Raw genomic sequence first — 15964 nt, 5'->3', positions numbered from 1 at the left:
AATAACCTGCTCACTGACGCTCAGTTTGGGTTCCGCCAGGGCCACTCAACTCCTGACCAGATTACAGGCTTGGTCCAAACATGGACAAAAAAGCTGAACTCCAGAGGAGAGGTGAGAGTGACTGCCCTTGACATCCAGGCAGCATTTGACTGAGTATGGCAACAAGGAGCCCAAGCAAAACTAGGAATCGGGGGAAAACTCTCCGCTGGCTGGAGTCATAACTAGCACAAAGGAAGATGGTTGTGTTTGTTGGAGGTCAATCATCTCAGTCCCAGGCTATCACTGCAGGAGTTCCTCAGGGTAGTGTTCTAGGCACAACAATCTTCAGCTGCTTCATCAATGACCTTCCCTCCATCACAACGTCAGAAGTGGGGATGTTCGCTGATGATTGCACAATGTTCAGCACCATTCACAACTCCTCAGATACTGAAGCAGTCCGTGTCCAGATAAAGAAAGACCTGGACAACATCCAGGCTTGGGCTGATAAGTGACAAGTAATATTCACGCGAAACAAGTGTCAGGCAATAATCATCGCCAACAAGAGAGATTCTAACCATCTCCCCTTGACATTCAATGGCAATATCTTCGCCGATATCAACATCCTGGGGGTCACTATTGACCAGAAAATGAACTGGACCAGCCACTTAAATGCTGTGGCTGCAAGAGCAGGTCAGAGGGTGGGAATTCAGCAGTGAGTAACTCACCTCCTGTCTCCCCAATGCCTGTCCACCATCAATAAGGCACAAGTCAGGAGTGTGATGGAATACTCTCCACTTGCTTGGAGAGTGCAGCTCCAACAATACTCAAAAAGCTTGACACCATCCAGGACAAAGCAGCCCACTTGACTGGCACCCCACCTTCAACATTCCCTCCACCACGGACCCACAGTGGCAGCAGTGTGTACCATCTCCAAGATGCACTGCAGCAACTCACCAAGGTTCCTTCAACAGCACTTTCCAAACCCGCAACCTCCACCGCCTAGAAGGACAAGGGCAGCAGATGCGTGGCAACACTCAACAACTCCCCTCCAAGCCACACACCATCCTGACTTGGAACTATATCGCCGTTCCTTCACTATCACTGGGTCAACATCATGGAACTCCCTCCCTAACAGCACTGTGGGTGTACCTACCTCACACGGACTGCAGCGGTTCAAGAAGGTAGCTCACCACCACCTTCTCAAGGGCAATTAGGGATGGGTGATAAATGCTGGCCTGGCCAGCGACGCCCACATCCCATGAACGAATAAAACAAATAATAAATCAGGCCACATTCAGATTAATAAACTTGTGATTTTTCCTCTGTGCCCTGTAAATAAATTTCCAAACTTAAATATTAATTTGAATCATTTAATTTTGAAATTCAGCTTGGATTAATCTTCGGTGTTCACTCTGCTACAATAGTTATCTTCTTACAGCTCCATCTTGATTTATTTATCCAGTGTAATAGCAATCCGACTAAATCCCCTCTGAAAACTTCCAGCAATCAACTCCCCCACCCCACTCCCCCACAAAATGACGGAACATGAAGTGGAGCCAAGGCCTTACCCAGCATTCCCATTCCCAGCATGAATGCATCCATGGTGTACGGTAATCCCCGGGCACGGCCACGGGTTCCTGGGGGGAACATTACTTCCTTAGGCTGCGCTTTCTTACATTCTACCTGTTGAGAGAAGGGAGTGGAGAAAAAACAAAAGACACAATCAGACAAGTGTTAGAACAATGGCCTATTCAGTCAGAAGGAAAACAGGTCCGGCTTCCGCTTCTGACATGGGGCATATTGGTCTCCTGACCTTAAATATCTCCAGATGCAGCGTGGTGTCAAATTTCGTTTTTGACAATCCTGCCTCTGGAATGCCTTGGGACATTTGACTGCCAGAAAGGCGCTCTGTCAATGCAAGTTGGTGTCTCTGTGTTCATGGCTTGCTCTGTAGCACAGGTTGTTTTTATTTAAGTGCCCTGTGGTATTATAAACATGAGCACGGAGTTAAAATGAGAAAAGCCAATGGGAAATACAGGAAGTTTTTAAAAAAATATATATCAGATATAAAAATAAGACAAAATGCAGCCCTGTAAAATGGGAGGTGATGATGTCATAAGAACATTATAACAGTAGCGGGACTAGGCCATTCGGCCCTTCGAGCCTGCTCTTCCATTCAACAAGATCAAGGCAGATCTTCTACCTAAGCTCCACTTTCCAGTCCTTTCCCCATATCCCTTAATACTCAAACATTTATCGATTTCTGATTTGAATATACTCTAAAGACTGAGCTTCCACAGCTCTCTGGGGTAGAGAATTCCAAAGATTCACAACCCTCTCAGCGCAGAAATTTCTCCTCATCTCTGTCTTAAATGGCTGACCCCTTATCCTGAGATCATGACATTCAGTTCCAGACTCTGCAGGCTTGGAGAAACAGCCTCTCAGCATTTAACCTGTCAAGCCCTCTCAGAATTTTATACAATTTAATGAGATTACCTCTCATTCTTCGAAACTCCAGGGAATACAGGGCCCATTCTACTCCATCTCTCATCATAGGACAGCCCTCTCATTTCAGGGGTGCCACTGAGAGGTAGCTGGGATTTCAAAGGGGTGGGGAAGGGGTCCTGGGGTTGGCAAGAATATAGAAGCATAGAATGATACAGCAGGGAAAGTGGCCATTCGGCCCATTATACTTGTGCTTTTTTTTAAAGGAGAGCTATCCAACTGGGCCTGCTTCCCCGATACAGTTCTGATATTAGCAGTACCGCCAACAAGCAGCCCCGCTATTTGAACTGAAAAGGCTGAAACTGGTGGAAGCCACGGAGCTGTGTTACATCTTAACTGGAAGGCTGGGACTGGCAGCAGTAATTGTGGACCTGGTGATGGAATCACATATTCCCAGAAGCTACAAACAGGAGATAATGAGGAAAAGCAACACATCAAATAAAATTAAATTGGGTTTGTTTTTTGACAAACAGCTCAGGTAATGGGAGTCTGTGAGTCAACTTGCTTTGTGCTTTGAGTGAGATTTTGACAAGTTTATTGCAACAAGCTTTATTTATTTATCTAAATCCATGCCTGCATACAGCCAGAATTTGTACAAAAGCTGCAGTGATCCTGTTCATAAGGCTGGAATGTCTTAAAGCAGGGATTTAACAGGAGATAGTTTGTGACAGGCAAGGCTCGTAGGGAACCAGTCAACCATGAGTCCTTGACTGCAGCCTGTGTCAATCTCCTGTTGCCACGGTGATGATGTCACAATGCGCGAAGTTCCATTGTAAATGAAACTGATCGAAATTTTACTGATCATTCCCACAACAGAATTACACAGAATTATATAGCAATGACAACACATTTTATGCTCCACACGAGCCTCCTCCCACTCCACTTCCTACAACCCTATCAGCATAACCTTCTATCTTTTTTCTCCCTCATGAGTTTATCCAGCTTCCCCTTAAATGCATCTATACTATTCACCTCAACTACTCCTTGCAGTAGCGAATTCCACATTCGCACCACTCTCTGGGTAAAGAAGTTTCTCCTGAATTCCCGATTTGATTTATTAGTGTCTATTTTATATTTATGCCCCCCAACGTGTCATAGTCACAGAGTCATAGAGTTATACAGCGCAGAAACAGGCCCTTCGGCCCATCGTGTCCGTGCCAGCCATCAAGCACCTATCTATTCTAATCCCATTTTCCAGCACTTGGCCCGTAGCCTTGTATGCTATGGTGTCTCAAGTGCTCATCTAGATACTTCTTAAATGTTGCGAGGGTTTCTGCCTCTACCACCTCTTCAGGAATGTGGAAACATTTTCTCTATATCTACCCTATCAAACCCCTTCATAATGATAAAAACCTCTATCAGGTCACCCCTCAGCCTTCTCTTTCCTTCAGGAGAGAGTCCCAATTTGTTCAGCCCTTCTTGATAAGTATATCAATGCATTCTTCTCCCCTAAACCTGACCCCAGATCTCCATTCATGCCGGGTTGTGGTCCGAAACCATATGCAAGTCTAGACATCTATACAATGACTGTCAGAAGACCATTTGAGCACAGGAAATATTGCAGTTGTGCCTGTTTTCCTCCTTGCGCGATGTCGATGCACATGAACTTTCTCTAGGTTTCAACTGGGAACCCTGGCTGATTTCCCACTCCCACCCTACACCCGTGCATGCCCCCCTTGCCCTGCCCACCCAGCCCAGAGGTACTGAGGACAACCAAGTGACATTACAGGTAGCAATCCCCCAGTCTGTAAGCAACTCAGTGGTCAACAGATCTTGCTCTAAGCAACTCAATAGGTATTGGACCCTCGATTGCTGAGCAACGCACAGTCCCATTTTGCTGTGTTAAAGATGTTATGTAAATGCAAGTTTTGTTGTTGTCTCCCCCCGTTACATTCTGGTCTGGATATTATCCATGAAGTCTGGACCTAGGCCTTTCAGCACCTCGAGAGCCTGTTTAGCTTAGTTTAGTTTAGTTTAGTTTAGAGATACAGCACTGAAACAGGCCCTTCGGCCCACCGAGTCTGTGCCGACCATCAACCACCCATTTATATTAATCCTACACTAATTCCATATTCCTACCACATCCCCACCTGTCCCTATATATTTTCCTACCACCTACCTATACTAGGGGCAATTGCTAATGGCCAATTTACCTATCAACCTGCAAGTCTTTGGCATGTGGGAGGAAACCGGAGCACCCGGAGGAAACCCACGCAGACACAGGGAGAACTTGCAAACTCCACACAGGCAGTACCCAGAATTGAACCCAGGTCGCTGGAGCTGTGAGGCTGCGGTGCTAACCACTGCGCCACTGTGCCGCCCTGCGCCCTGTTCTGCCATTGGATTAGCTCAGGGTTACTGAATGGCCCATTCCTGTTCCTATCTAATGGGACTGCCATGCCATCTGACTGATACATTGGTTGACTATATGCCGAAATCTGGGGAAAAATTTTACTGATCAGATATTTCACACACGGCGTGTGACAGAACTCTCAAACCACAGGATTACATGGGAAGGAATAGCCAGCTCTCCTGTTAGTTATACCCAGTTAGCTATCTCTGTAACCTCCTCCAGCCGCACAACCCTCCAAGATATCTGTGCTCCTCTAATTCCGGCCTCTTGAACATCCCTGATTTTAATTGCTGCACCATTGGTGACCATGCCTTCAGTTGCCTAAGCCCTAAGCTCTGGAATTCCCTCCCTATGCCTCTCTACCTCTCTCTCCTCCTTTAAGACACTCCTTAAAGCCTCTCTTTCACCAAGCTTTTGGTCATCTGATCCAATACCTCCTTTTGTGGCTCGGTGTCATTCCTTGTTTTATTAACACTCCTATAAAGCGCCTTGGATGTTTTATTATGTTAAAGGCGCTATATAAGTTGTTGCTACACTGACCTATTCAGACCACACGTGGCCAAGATTTTCCTGCGGGCTTCAGAACCTCAGCAGCAGGGTCAAACGGGGGTCGGAAGCCCGCCCCTGTGGGGAGCAGTCACCCGGCTGTGATTTTCCCCAAACTGGCCAAATAGTGGCCAGAGGGCGGGTTCATTGTCCAGTTAAGGATGGTGGGTGGCTCTCGAAACCGGAGGGCCAATAGGAGGCCTTGCAGCATTGAAGAAGCAGCCGGCTGCCTTTCCAGGTAAGTAAGAGAGAGGACGCTGCAATTTTTGAGGTCCCCCTACTTCCAAATTCTTAACGTTTCATATCACAAAAGTAGAATCAGCAGCTGTGCCGCCATTGTGGAGGCATTTAAACAGAATTAACTGGCTACCTGCCGCTTGCAGGCAGTAGCCCTGCTGCCTCTCACCCCCCCAATCCCACCTCTGGGAAAACGGGGATATTCCACACCTGTCCATCTTTGTACTCACCACCATCGGGACTTAAAAATTCAGTCCCAGATTCCTGATTTGAGCTGAATTACCAGGATTGACGGCCTACATTTGGCTTCAGTGACTCAAAACGACACAGGGGCCTGGGCTCCTGCTCACTACCCAGCCAGCCCCATTGTAAAGTGCTCGAATATGCATGTTAGGTGAGGTTAGGATCAGTGAGGGCACTGGGGAGGGATGGGTGCCCAGGGTCTAGCAAACAAAATCACTGCTTTCCCACAACACAATACTGAAGAGTTACAACTTGAAACAGTACTGAGGGAGTGCTGCACTACCAGAGGTGTCGAATGAGACATTAAACTGAGGCCCCTCTCAGGTGGGCATCAAAGACCACATGGTGCTATTTCAAAGAAAACTCAGGAGCTCTTGGTCAATATTTAACCCTCAACCAACATCACTAAAAAACAGATTATCTTGTCATTATCACATTACTGCTTGTGGGAGTTTGCTGTGTGCAAATTGCTTGTCGCGCTTCCTACATCACAAAGAACAAAGAACAGTACAGCACAGGAACAGGCCATTCGGCCCTCCAAGCCTGCGCCGATCTTGATGCCTGCCTAAACTAACACCTTCTGCACTTCCGGGGCCCATATCCCTCTATTTCCTTCCTATTCATATATTTGTCAAGATGTCTCTTAAACATCGCTATCGTATCTGCTTCCACCACCTCCCCTGGCAGCAAGTTCCAGGCACTCACCACCCTCTGTGTAAAAAACTTGCCTCGCACATCCCCTCTAAACTTTGCCCCTCGCACCTTAAACCTATGTCCCCTAGTAACTGACTCTTCCACCGTGGGAAAAAGATTCTGACTATCCACTCTGTCCATGCCACTCATAACTTTGTAAACCTCGATCATGTCGCCCCTCCACCTCCGTCGTTCCAGTGAAAACAATCCGAGTTTTTCCAACCTCTCCTCATAGCTAATGCCCTCCAGACCATCCTGGTAAACCTCCTCCGTACCCTTTCCAAAGCCTCCACGTCCTTCTGGCAGTGTGGCGACCAGAATTGCACGCAATATTCTAAGTGTGGCCTAACTAAGGTTCTGTACAGCTAAAAAATGACTTGCCAATTTTTATACTCTATGCCCCGACCAATAACTAGTGACTAGTCTTCAAACGTGCTTCTTTGGCTGTAAAGCCCTTTGGAAGGTGCTGAGGTCATGAAAGGGGCCACATAAATGCAAGTCCTCCTTTCTACTTCTAACTCAAAAGGGAACTGGACCTCCCAAGCAGGAGTGCAGGATTATTCTGATAATCTGCACTCCACAGAACCCTTGGTTAATTTCTCGAGGGAGGAGAACAGTGATAGGGAGAGCTACCAGAAAGAGAAAGCTCAATGAACCTTCAGCCGACCGAGCAATATCTCCATGGTATCCGTCCTAAGCTGGGGACCGAGGCTTTTTTCTGAAACTTGTTCGCGGGATGTGGACGTTACTGACAAGCCTGACATTTATTGCCCACCCCCAGTTGCCCTGAGAACGTGGCGATGTGGCCTCCTCCTTGAATTGGTACATTCCATGTGGTGACAGTGCTCAAGCAATTGGATTCACCGAGGCCAGCTTCAGTGATTGGTTAAATCAGGAGTCTGTAGGGGCACAGCAGATTTGGAAACCCGGGCATAACGGGCAGTCGGGCCAATGTAAAACAGGTTCAATGTAATAACAGAAAATGCTACAAGCACTCAGCAGGTCTGCCAACATCTGGAGAGAAGAGACAAGTTAAGGTTCTTCCGAAGGGGCTACTCTTGAAACATTAATTCATCTTCAGTCCTCCGCCGATGTTGCCTGAGCTGCTGGGGGCTCCAGCATTCTCTACCTTTGTTTTGGATTTTGTTCTATTGATTTTTAACCAATAACTGCCTCTTCATAGTTCAACCCCAGTCATCAACTCAAGAGGTGACATTTCCATGTCACAGCAGAGAAGATTCAGGGAGAGTCAACAGATGTATTCATAATTTTGAATGCTTTGGATAGACTAAGTGAGGAGAAGCTGTTTCGACTGGCAGAAGGGTTAGTAACCACATTTAAAGACATTGGCAAAAGAGCCAGTAGGGAGAAGAGGAAAATTTTTTTTTATGCAGTGAGTTGTGATCTGGAAGGCACTGCCTGAAAGGGTGGAAGCAGATTCTACAGTAATTTTGAGTAACGTTGAGTACAGCTACATTGTCCTGTAGTGCAGCTCTCCCATGGCACCTCGGCCACCCATCACTACCACCAGGATGGACAAGGCCACCAGATGCATGGGAGCACCACCACCTCCAAGCCATGCACACCATCCCAACTTGGACATCATCGCTGGGTCAAAATCCCAGAACTCTTTACCTAACAGCACTGTAGGAGCGCCTTCACCACATGGTACCAGGGATGAAGGACTTCAGTCTACGTGGAGAGATCAGAGAAGCTCAGGTTGTTCTCTTTCGAACAGCGAGGTTTTAAGGGGCGATTTAATAGAAGGTAGCCCTCCATCATCTTCTCAAGGGCAACAAATGCTGGCCTTGCCCACAATGTGAGAACAAATTTTAAAAAAAGTTGATAGAATAAGTTTGAAAGGATAGACAGAAGGCATCTATCTAGTGCCTTTTTAAAGAAGGTGCAGCACTGAATCCCTTTCCCCTTGGTTAATGGCCATTGGCACAGGTTGTCATGGTGGACTTGGGTTCATTTGCCTTATGTCTGCCCAGCTCCTTCACATGGTCCCGAAATCAGGAGCTCCATACATGAAAGGAATAACTGGTGTGTTTGCTCTGTTACTGGAGGTGCGTTTGCCTTTTGAAAGTATTTTTTCTCTCCAAATCCCTACCGTACATCATCCATCTGCTTGATGACAACTTGCTCCCAGGCCTTGTTCAAATGCTGCTCTGAAAGCAGCGCCTGGGAGCTGTGGTTCTCAGCTAGTCTCCTGCAATTCCTCTCCCCCTCTTCACTGGCACAGTGTGATTACTAATGAGCTTTGCACAACGAGACTTCATCCACCCGAGAGTATCGGAAATGTCTTGGCAGCTTTCCTTGTTAATGTTGAATGCAACTGGGACACTGCTGGAAAATTCAGCTGAGGTATCCTTGTGCTTTGCCTGAGAAATGTGAAGTACATATTACAAAGTCACGTAGTTCAGATTTTATTGGGTTGCGTGGCTCACGTTATCGACTGCTAAAGATAATGAACAAAGGGACACTGACTCAAAAGTGCGTCAAAGTGTTAGTCGACGTTCGCCACTTGGCTTTGGGGACCATTGATAGGATCCGCGTGATCAGCTTGTTAAGCGGATTACTAAGTGCTCCCTTTCTGATACGATCTCGCTCATCTTCCTAAGTGCATGGTGCCCATTAACATTCTTTTAAAAAGGGTGACACAGAGTCTGAACTCACCTCCAATCTTAGCCAAATCGCTATTGGGAGAGAAACACCAACCAATGGGAGAATGGATTATTGAGCCTTATTAGCAGGCCCTGTGACGTTACAGACTAGACAAGATCCACGCGGGTAGCTGTGGGGCAGGCAGGCCATCGCAACTGTTCAACTACTGACCATGTAAACAGAATCGTACAGCACAGGAGGCCATTTGGCCCATCGTGGCTCCGCCAGTTCTTTGAAAGAACGATCCAATTAGTCCCACTGCCCCCCCTGCTCTTCTCTCCATGGCCCTGCAACTGTTTTCCTTTGCAAGTATTTATACAATTCCCTTTTTGAAAGATACTATTGAACCTGCTTCCACTGCCCTTTCAGGCAGCACATTCCAGATTGCAACAACTCACTGAATAAAAAAAATTCTCCTCATCTCCCCTCTGGCTCTTTTGCCAATGACTTTAAATGTGGTCACTGACCCTCCTGCCAGCAGAAACAACTTCTCTTCACGTAATCTATCAAAACCCTTCAAAATGTTGTACACCTCTGTTAAATCTCCCCTGAGCCTCCTCTCCTCTGAAGAGAACAATCCCAGCTTCTCTAATCTCTCCACAAAAACTGCAAGACTCTCATCCCTGATACCATTCTAGTAAATGTAGCGGCAAACATATATTCAGAGTGCAGAAGAAAACGGAAAACCTCTCAGAGGAAAAGCCACAGATCTTACTTCAAAAAATGAAATACTATTCTGAGGCACACATTGGCAAATGCACCGGGACCTCAAGGGGATATCTTCTTACGAGAAATTTCTTCACTCAAAGGGTTGCAAATCTTTGGAATTCTCTACCCCAGGGATCTGTGGACAGACACTAAGTCGTTGAGTATATTCAAGACAGTGGCCGATAGAGTTTTGGACACTAAGGGAATCGAGGAATATGGGGAGAGGGCGGGAAAGTGGAACGGAGGTCGAAGCTCAGTTGGACCTTATTGAATGGCGGAACAGGATTAAGGGGCTGAATGGCCTCCTCCTGCTTCTATTTCCTATCCTCTTACAATGCCCAGCTCAGTAGCAGCTGGCATCAGAACAGAAAGTGTGGGTAGCAGAATCTGCTGCACTCCTGGAGGCAAATCTTGGCGCACAAACATGGCGGGTCTCTGGGAGGTACACGCTCCCACTCCAGTCATCCCAATCCCAATTCCCTATTCTAGATTTTTTTTTAGATTTAGAGATACAGCACTGAAACAGGCCCTTCGGCCCACCGAGTCTGTGCCGACCATCAACCACCCATTTATACTAATCCTACACTAATTCCATATTCCTACCACATCCCCACCTGTCCCTATATTTCCCTACCACCTACCTCTACTAGGGGCAATTGCTAATGGCCAATTTACCTATCAACCTGCAAGTCTTTGGCTTGTGGGAGGAAACTGGAGCACCCGGAGGAAACCCACGCAGACACAGGGAGAACTTGCAAACTCCACACAGGCAGTACCCAGAATTGAACCCGGGTCGCTGCAGCTGTGAGGCTGCGGTGCTAACCACTGCGCCGCCCTACCCAGAATCTGACGTTGCTTCCTCGGGGTAAGAGAGAATCTGTCAGCCTCCAGTTCCCCCTTTCTGGAGGGGGGAGGACACTTTGCGTGAAATTAAAAGCTTCGGGGTAAATCCTGCTTTAAAATAATTGCCAGGTCCAGGAGCACAAAGGATGGCTTGCATCATTCTTCTGTGTCACTGTGTCATCTTCTCCTTCAGACACGGTTCAATTTCTATTCTCTGTCTGCTAAAAGGTCACAGATGGAAAGCCCCAAATGGAGCAGAGAAAGTGGTTTCATTCGCACCATTTGATGTTGTTAGCAACCAGGTCCCTCACTACCTTTGTGCTACAGAATTTACAAGCCAAATACGCAGGCTAGATTGTTACAAACAGTGCCTATAAGATTGCTTTGATCTTATCCGCACCAAAAGCTCTATTACCAGATAGAATCCCAATAAGTAGGACAAGCATGCTCCTCTTGTTATGTATATACTTAACTGTGCATCTTAGTTGCTAAGCTACGTTGACAAAGAACCTGGAATGTTGTAATTGCCAATAATGTTGCAATTGGTTTTCCCATTACCGTGAAAATGAAAGATGGTCTTGACGTCAGAAACCAATTATTGCAATGGAGGGGATGGGGATTGTTGCCGTGGGGGATGGTGGAGGGAGTGCAGTTGGCCAGGAGTTGCATTTTGGGACATTACTGCCAACAATTTTGATGGAATGATCCCGTAGGGAATAAAGGTAGCACACCAACTACAGTGCTGGGTCTTTGTGACTTTCCCACTCTCCAGCCCACTCCACTTCCTCTTCCGAGCAGGAGATGGTAGTCTGGGCTGCTACTTCTTCTGTGGCAACCCTCAATGGTGACACGCCATCGGCTGAGATCCTGGGCTCCCGCAGTGTGAGGCCCAATCCCGACAATTCTTTAAGAACGCCTAGGGGGAGGTTTTATGGAATGTAAAATTCCCGGAAGTGGAGATTCACTGTTCCAGAGTGTGTAACAGGTCATTCCTCTCCTCTCCCCACCCCACAGGATTCTCCATCTATTAGGAGCCCACTGACCTCAAAGCCTGAATTCCCCGGGGCTTCTGGCTTAGCAAGAACATGAATTTGTCCTTCTTCTATTGGTCAAGAGCAATTAAAGGGCCATGGCAGAGATATTTACTGACTGCCTGATTTTTTTTTATCCATGGTGCAGTCATGGCTTGGATATGGAGCATGGGGTCCCTTTAAGGGAGTGCTACAACATTTTGTTTCAGCATTTCTAAGTATCACAGGACGTGCAGGAAATTCGAACTGGTCTCAGCAATGGCCAGCCTCATCTCAAAACGAGTCCTGCTATGCAGCCGTTTCTTTGCCACTGTGTCGCTTCCCAAGTTTTGCTCTCCATCTTCCTGTCTCCCAATCTATGAATATTCCCGCAACGTTACACACCCAAAATGTTTGCAAGAGGGTATCAGATCGGTAACAGAGGCCTTGCGTACGTTAGAACAACAGTACACTGCCAGATGAGAGAAACAGCCAGGCAAAAGTTCACCGACAGCAACTGTCCCTTAAAGGGGCCCTGTCAACAATGAACACGGATGAGGGAATGGAATCGGTCAATCACGAAAACCTGGTAAGAGATTAAAAAGTGTAGATGTACAAAGGGACCTCGTCAATAAGTCACTGAAAGCTAACATGCAGGTGCAACAAGCAATTAAGTAGGCTTGTGGTATGTTAACCTTTATCACAAGAGGATTGGAGTACAAGAGTAGTGAAGTCTTGCTTCAATTGTATAGAACCTTGGTTAGACAGCACCTGGAGTACTGTGTGCAGTTTTGGTCCCCTTACCTTAGGAAGGATATTATTGTCATAGAGGGACTGCAATGAAGGTTCACCAGACTTGTTCCCGGGATGGCAGGACTGTCTTATGAAGAGAGATTGGGGAAACTGGGCCTGTATTCTCTAGAGTTTCGAAGAATGAGAGGTGATCTCATTGAAACCTACAAAATACTTAAAGGGATAGTCAGGGTAGATGCAGGTAAGATGTTTCCCCTGGTTGGGGATTCTAGAACCAGAGGGCACAATTTCAAAATAAGGGGGAAGCCACTTAGGACAGAGATGAGGAGAAATTTCTTTACTCAGAGGGTTGTGAATCTTTGGAATTCTCTAACCCAGAGGGCTGTGGAAGCTCAGTCATTGAGTATGTTTAAAGCAGAGATTGACAAATTTCTAAATACAAATGACATAAGGGGATATGAGGATAGTGTGGGAAAAAGGCATTGAAATGGATGACCAGCCATGATCATACTGAATGGTGGGGCAGGCTCGAAGGGCTGAATGGCCTACTCCTGCTCCTATGTTCCTTTAACAGGAATAGGGATGAACAGCAACACACGGAACAAGCAGTTGCCAGAAGCTGGAAAGTAATGAGACAAGGAGGGGAAGACGGCAGTAAAATGAGGACATCTGTGATCAGGATAGAGAAGGGGGCCAGTTCCAACATGAGCTCAGTGTCAGGAGAACGCAGGATTACAATGCTTTTCCCACTCAATAAAACCGGCCCTTCTGGCCTCAAAAGCGTCCCTGGAGCTATGCAATCCCAAATTCAGGTACAGCCTTTATACATCTTCCATTAGAGAGTTTGGCAGCGGTAGACGAGGGTGATGAACTTGAGTATTTTAAAACTCTCTCACAGATGTACAGACATACACACAGATCACTGTCAAAAAACATCCGGTCAGCAGTCACAATGTTTTTATCTCTATGCATAAATGTCACTGGGCTTATAAACCTCACTGGATCCAACGCACTACAGTCCTCAGCTCACATGCTTCAATACTGCCTAATAGCTGCTGACACGCTGCACACAACAGCAGCTGACACCAAGGACAGAAGCACTGGATAAAATGACTGAATCTGTCCTGCAACCCTCCATCTGTAAGTCATAAAAAGAGATTTATCCACCATCCCCCGCCTGGCCCATATTGGGCTCTGCTCTGCTCTCTCAGCGCACTCATGTACAGACACACACACTCCTCCTGCCTCTACTGTTCATGTAGCTAACACCCACAGACGAAGGCAGTGGGGGCTGATGAGAGGCAAGAAAATAGCAGCAACAGAGAGGGCGAACGACTGAACTCGTAACCCAGGGAGCAAAAAATGGATGGGAAGACGAATCAGAGAGAGAGAGGGTGGCAGAGAGAGAAAGAGTGGAAGAGAGAGAGAGCAGGAGACAGCGGAAAAGAGAGAGTGCGGAAGAGAGAGAGAGAGCGGAAGAGAGAGAGAGTTAGCAGCAAAGCGAGAGAGAGTTAGCGGCAGAGAGAGATAGGGCGGCAGAGAGAGAGCAAAAAAGAGAGAGAGTAAAGGAGAGAGAGAGAGAGAGAACAAAAGAGAAAGAGAGCGAAAAAGAGAAAGCGAAAGAGAGCGAGAGAGAAAGAGAGAGTGTTAGTGGCAGAGAGAGAGAGAGGGCGGGAGAGAGAGAGAGGGCGGGAGAGACAGAGAGGGAGGGCGGGGGAGAGAGAGAGGGAGGGCGGGGGAGAGAGAGAGGGAGGGCGGGGGAGAGAGAGAGGGAGGGCGGGGGAGAGAGAGAGGGAGGGCGGGGGAGAGAGAGAGGGAGGGCGGGGGAGAGAGAGAGGGAGGGCGGGGGAGAGAGAGAGGGAGGGCGGGGGAGAGAGAGAGGGAGGGCGGGGGAGAGAGAGAGGGAGGGCGGGGGAGAGAGAGAGGGAGGGCGGGGGAGAGAGAGAGGGAGGGCGGGGGAGAGAGAGAGGGAGGGCGGGAGAGAGAGAGAGAGGGCGGGAGAGAGAGAGAGAGGGCGGGAGAGAGAGAGAGAGGGCGGGAGAGAGAGAGAGAGGGCGGGGGAGAGAGAGAGGGCGGGGGAGAGAGAGAGGGCGGGGGAGAGAGAGAGGGCGGGGGAGAGAGAGAGGGCGGGGGAGAGAGGGCGGGGGAGAGAGAGAGGGCGGGGGAGAGAGAGAGGGCGGGGGAGAGAGAGAGGGCGGGGGAGAGAGAGAGGGCGGGGGAGAGAGAGAGGGCGGGGGAGAGAGAGAGGGCGGGGGAGAGAGAGAGGGCGGGGGAGAGAGAGAGGGCGGGGGAGAGAGAGAGGGCGGGGGAGAGAGAGAGGGCGGGGGAGAGAGAGAGGGCGGGGGAGAGAGAGAGGGCGGGGGAGAGAGAGAGGGCGGGGGAGAGAGAGAGGGCGGGGGAGAGAGGGAGGGCGGGGGAGAGAGGGAGGGCGGGGGAGAGAGGGAGGGCGGGGGAGAGAGGGAGGGCGGGGGAGAGAGGGAGGGCGGGGGAGAGAGGGAGGGCGGGGGAGAGAGGGAGGGCGGGGGAGAGAGGGAGGGCGGGGGAGAGAGGGAGGGCGGGAAAGAGAGAGAGAGAGGGCGGGAAAGAGAGAGAGAGAGGGCGGGAAAGAGAGAGAGAGAGGGCGGGAAAGAGAGAGAGAGAGGGCGGGAAAGAGAGAGAGAGAGGGCGGGAAAGAGAGAGAGAGAGGGCGGGAAAGAGAGAGAGAGAGGGCGGGAAAGAGAGAGAGAGAGGGCGGGAAAGAGAGAGAGAGAGGGCGGGAAAGAGAGAGAGAGAGGGCGGGAAAGAGAGAGAGAGAGGGCGGGAAAGAGAGAGAGAGAGGGCGGGAGAGAGAGAGAGAGAGAGGGCGGGGGAGAGAGAGAGAGAGAGGGCGGGGGAGAGAGAGAGAGAGAGGGCGGGAGAGAGAGAGAAAGAGGGCGGGAGAGAGAGAGAAAGAGGGCGGGAGAGAGAGAGAAAGAGGGCGGGAGAGAGAGAGAAAGAGGGCGGGAGAGAGAGAGAAAGAGGGCGGGAGAGAGAGAGAAAGAGGGCGGGAGAGAGAGGGCGGGAGAGAGAGAGGGCGGGAGAGAGAGAGGGCGGGAGAGAGAGAGGGCGGGAGAGAGAGAGGGCGGGAGAGAGAGAGGGCGGGAGAGAGAGAGGGCGGGAGAGAGAGAGGGCGGGAGAGAGAGAGGGCGGGAGAGAGAGAGGGCGGGAGAGAGAGAGGGCGGGAGAGAGAGAGGGCGGGAGAGAGAGAGGGCGGGAGAGAGAGAGAGGGCGGGAGAGAGAGAGAGGGCGGGAGAGAGAGAGAGGGCGGGAGAGAGAGAGAGGGCGGGAGAGAGAGAGAGGGCGGGAGAGAGAGAGAGGGCGGGAGAGAGAGAGAGGGCGGGAGAGAGAGAGAGGGCGGGAGAGAGAGAGAGGGCGGGAGAGAGAGAGAGGGCGGGAGAGAGAGAGAGGG

General features: G+C 49.2%; 1 protein-coding gene across 13 annotated transcripts in view; it reads right to left on the bottom strand.

Annotated features, from left to right (window-relative positions):
• Nucleotides 1–15964, bottom strand: part of msi2b (musashi RNA-binding protein 2b) — a 539697-nt gene that overhangs the window by 139777 nt on the left and 383956 nt on the right. For all 13 annotated transcript variants that reach the window (XM_068010600.1, XM_068010599.1, XM_068010601.1 and 10 more), the window contains one exon: nt 1548–1662. In XM_068010600.1, the coding sequence (XP_067866701.1) occupies nt 1548–1662 (115 nt within the window). The remainder of the gene's footprint in view (nt 1–1547; nt 1663–15964) is intronic.

This window comes from Heterodontus francisci, chromosome 30 (assembly GCF_036365525.1).
Source record: "Heterodontus francisci isolate sHetFra1 chromosome 30, sHetFra1.hap1, whole genome shotgun sequence".
Taxonomy (NCBI): Eukaryota; Metazoa; Chordata; class Chondrichthyes; order Heterodontiformes; family Heterodontidae; genus Heterodontus; species Heterodontus francisci.
Note: the sequence above shows the minus strand (reverse complement) of the source record. Positions and strands in the feature narration are given on the sequence as shown.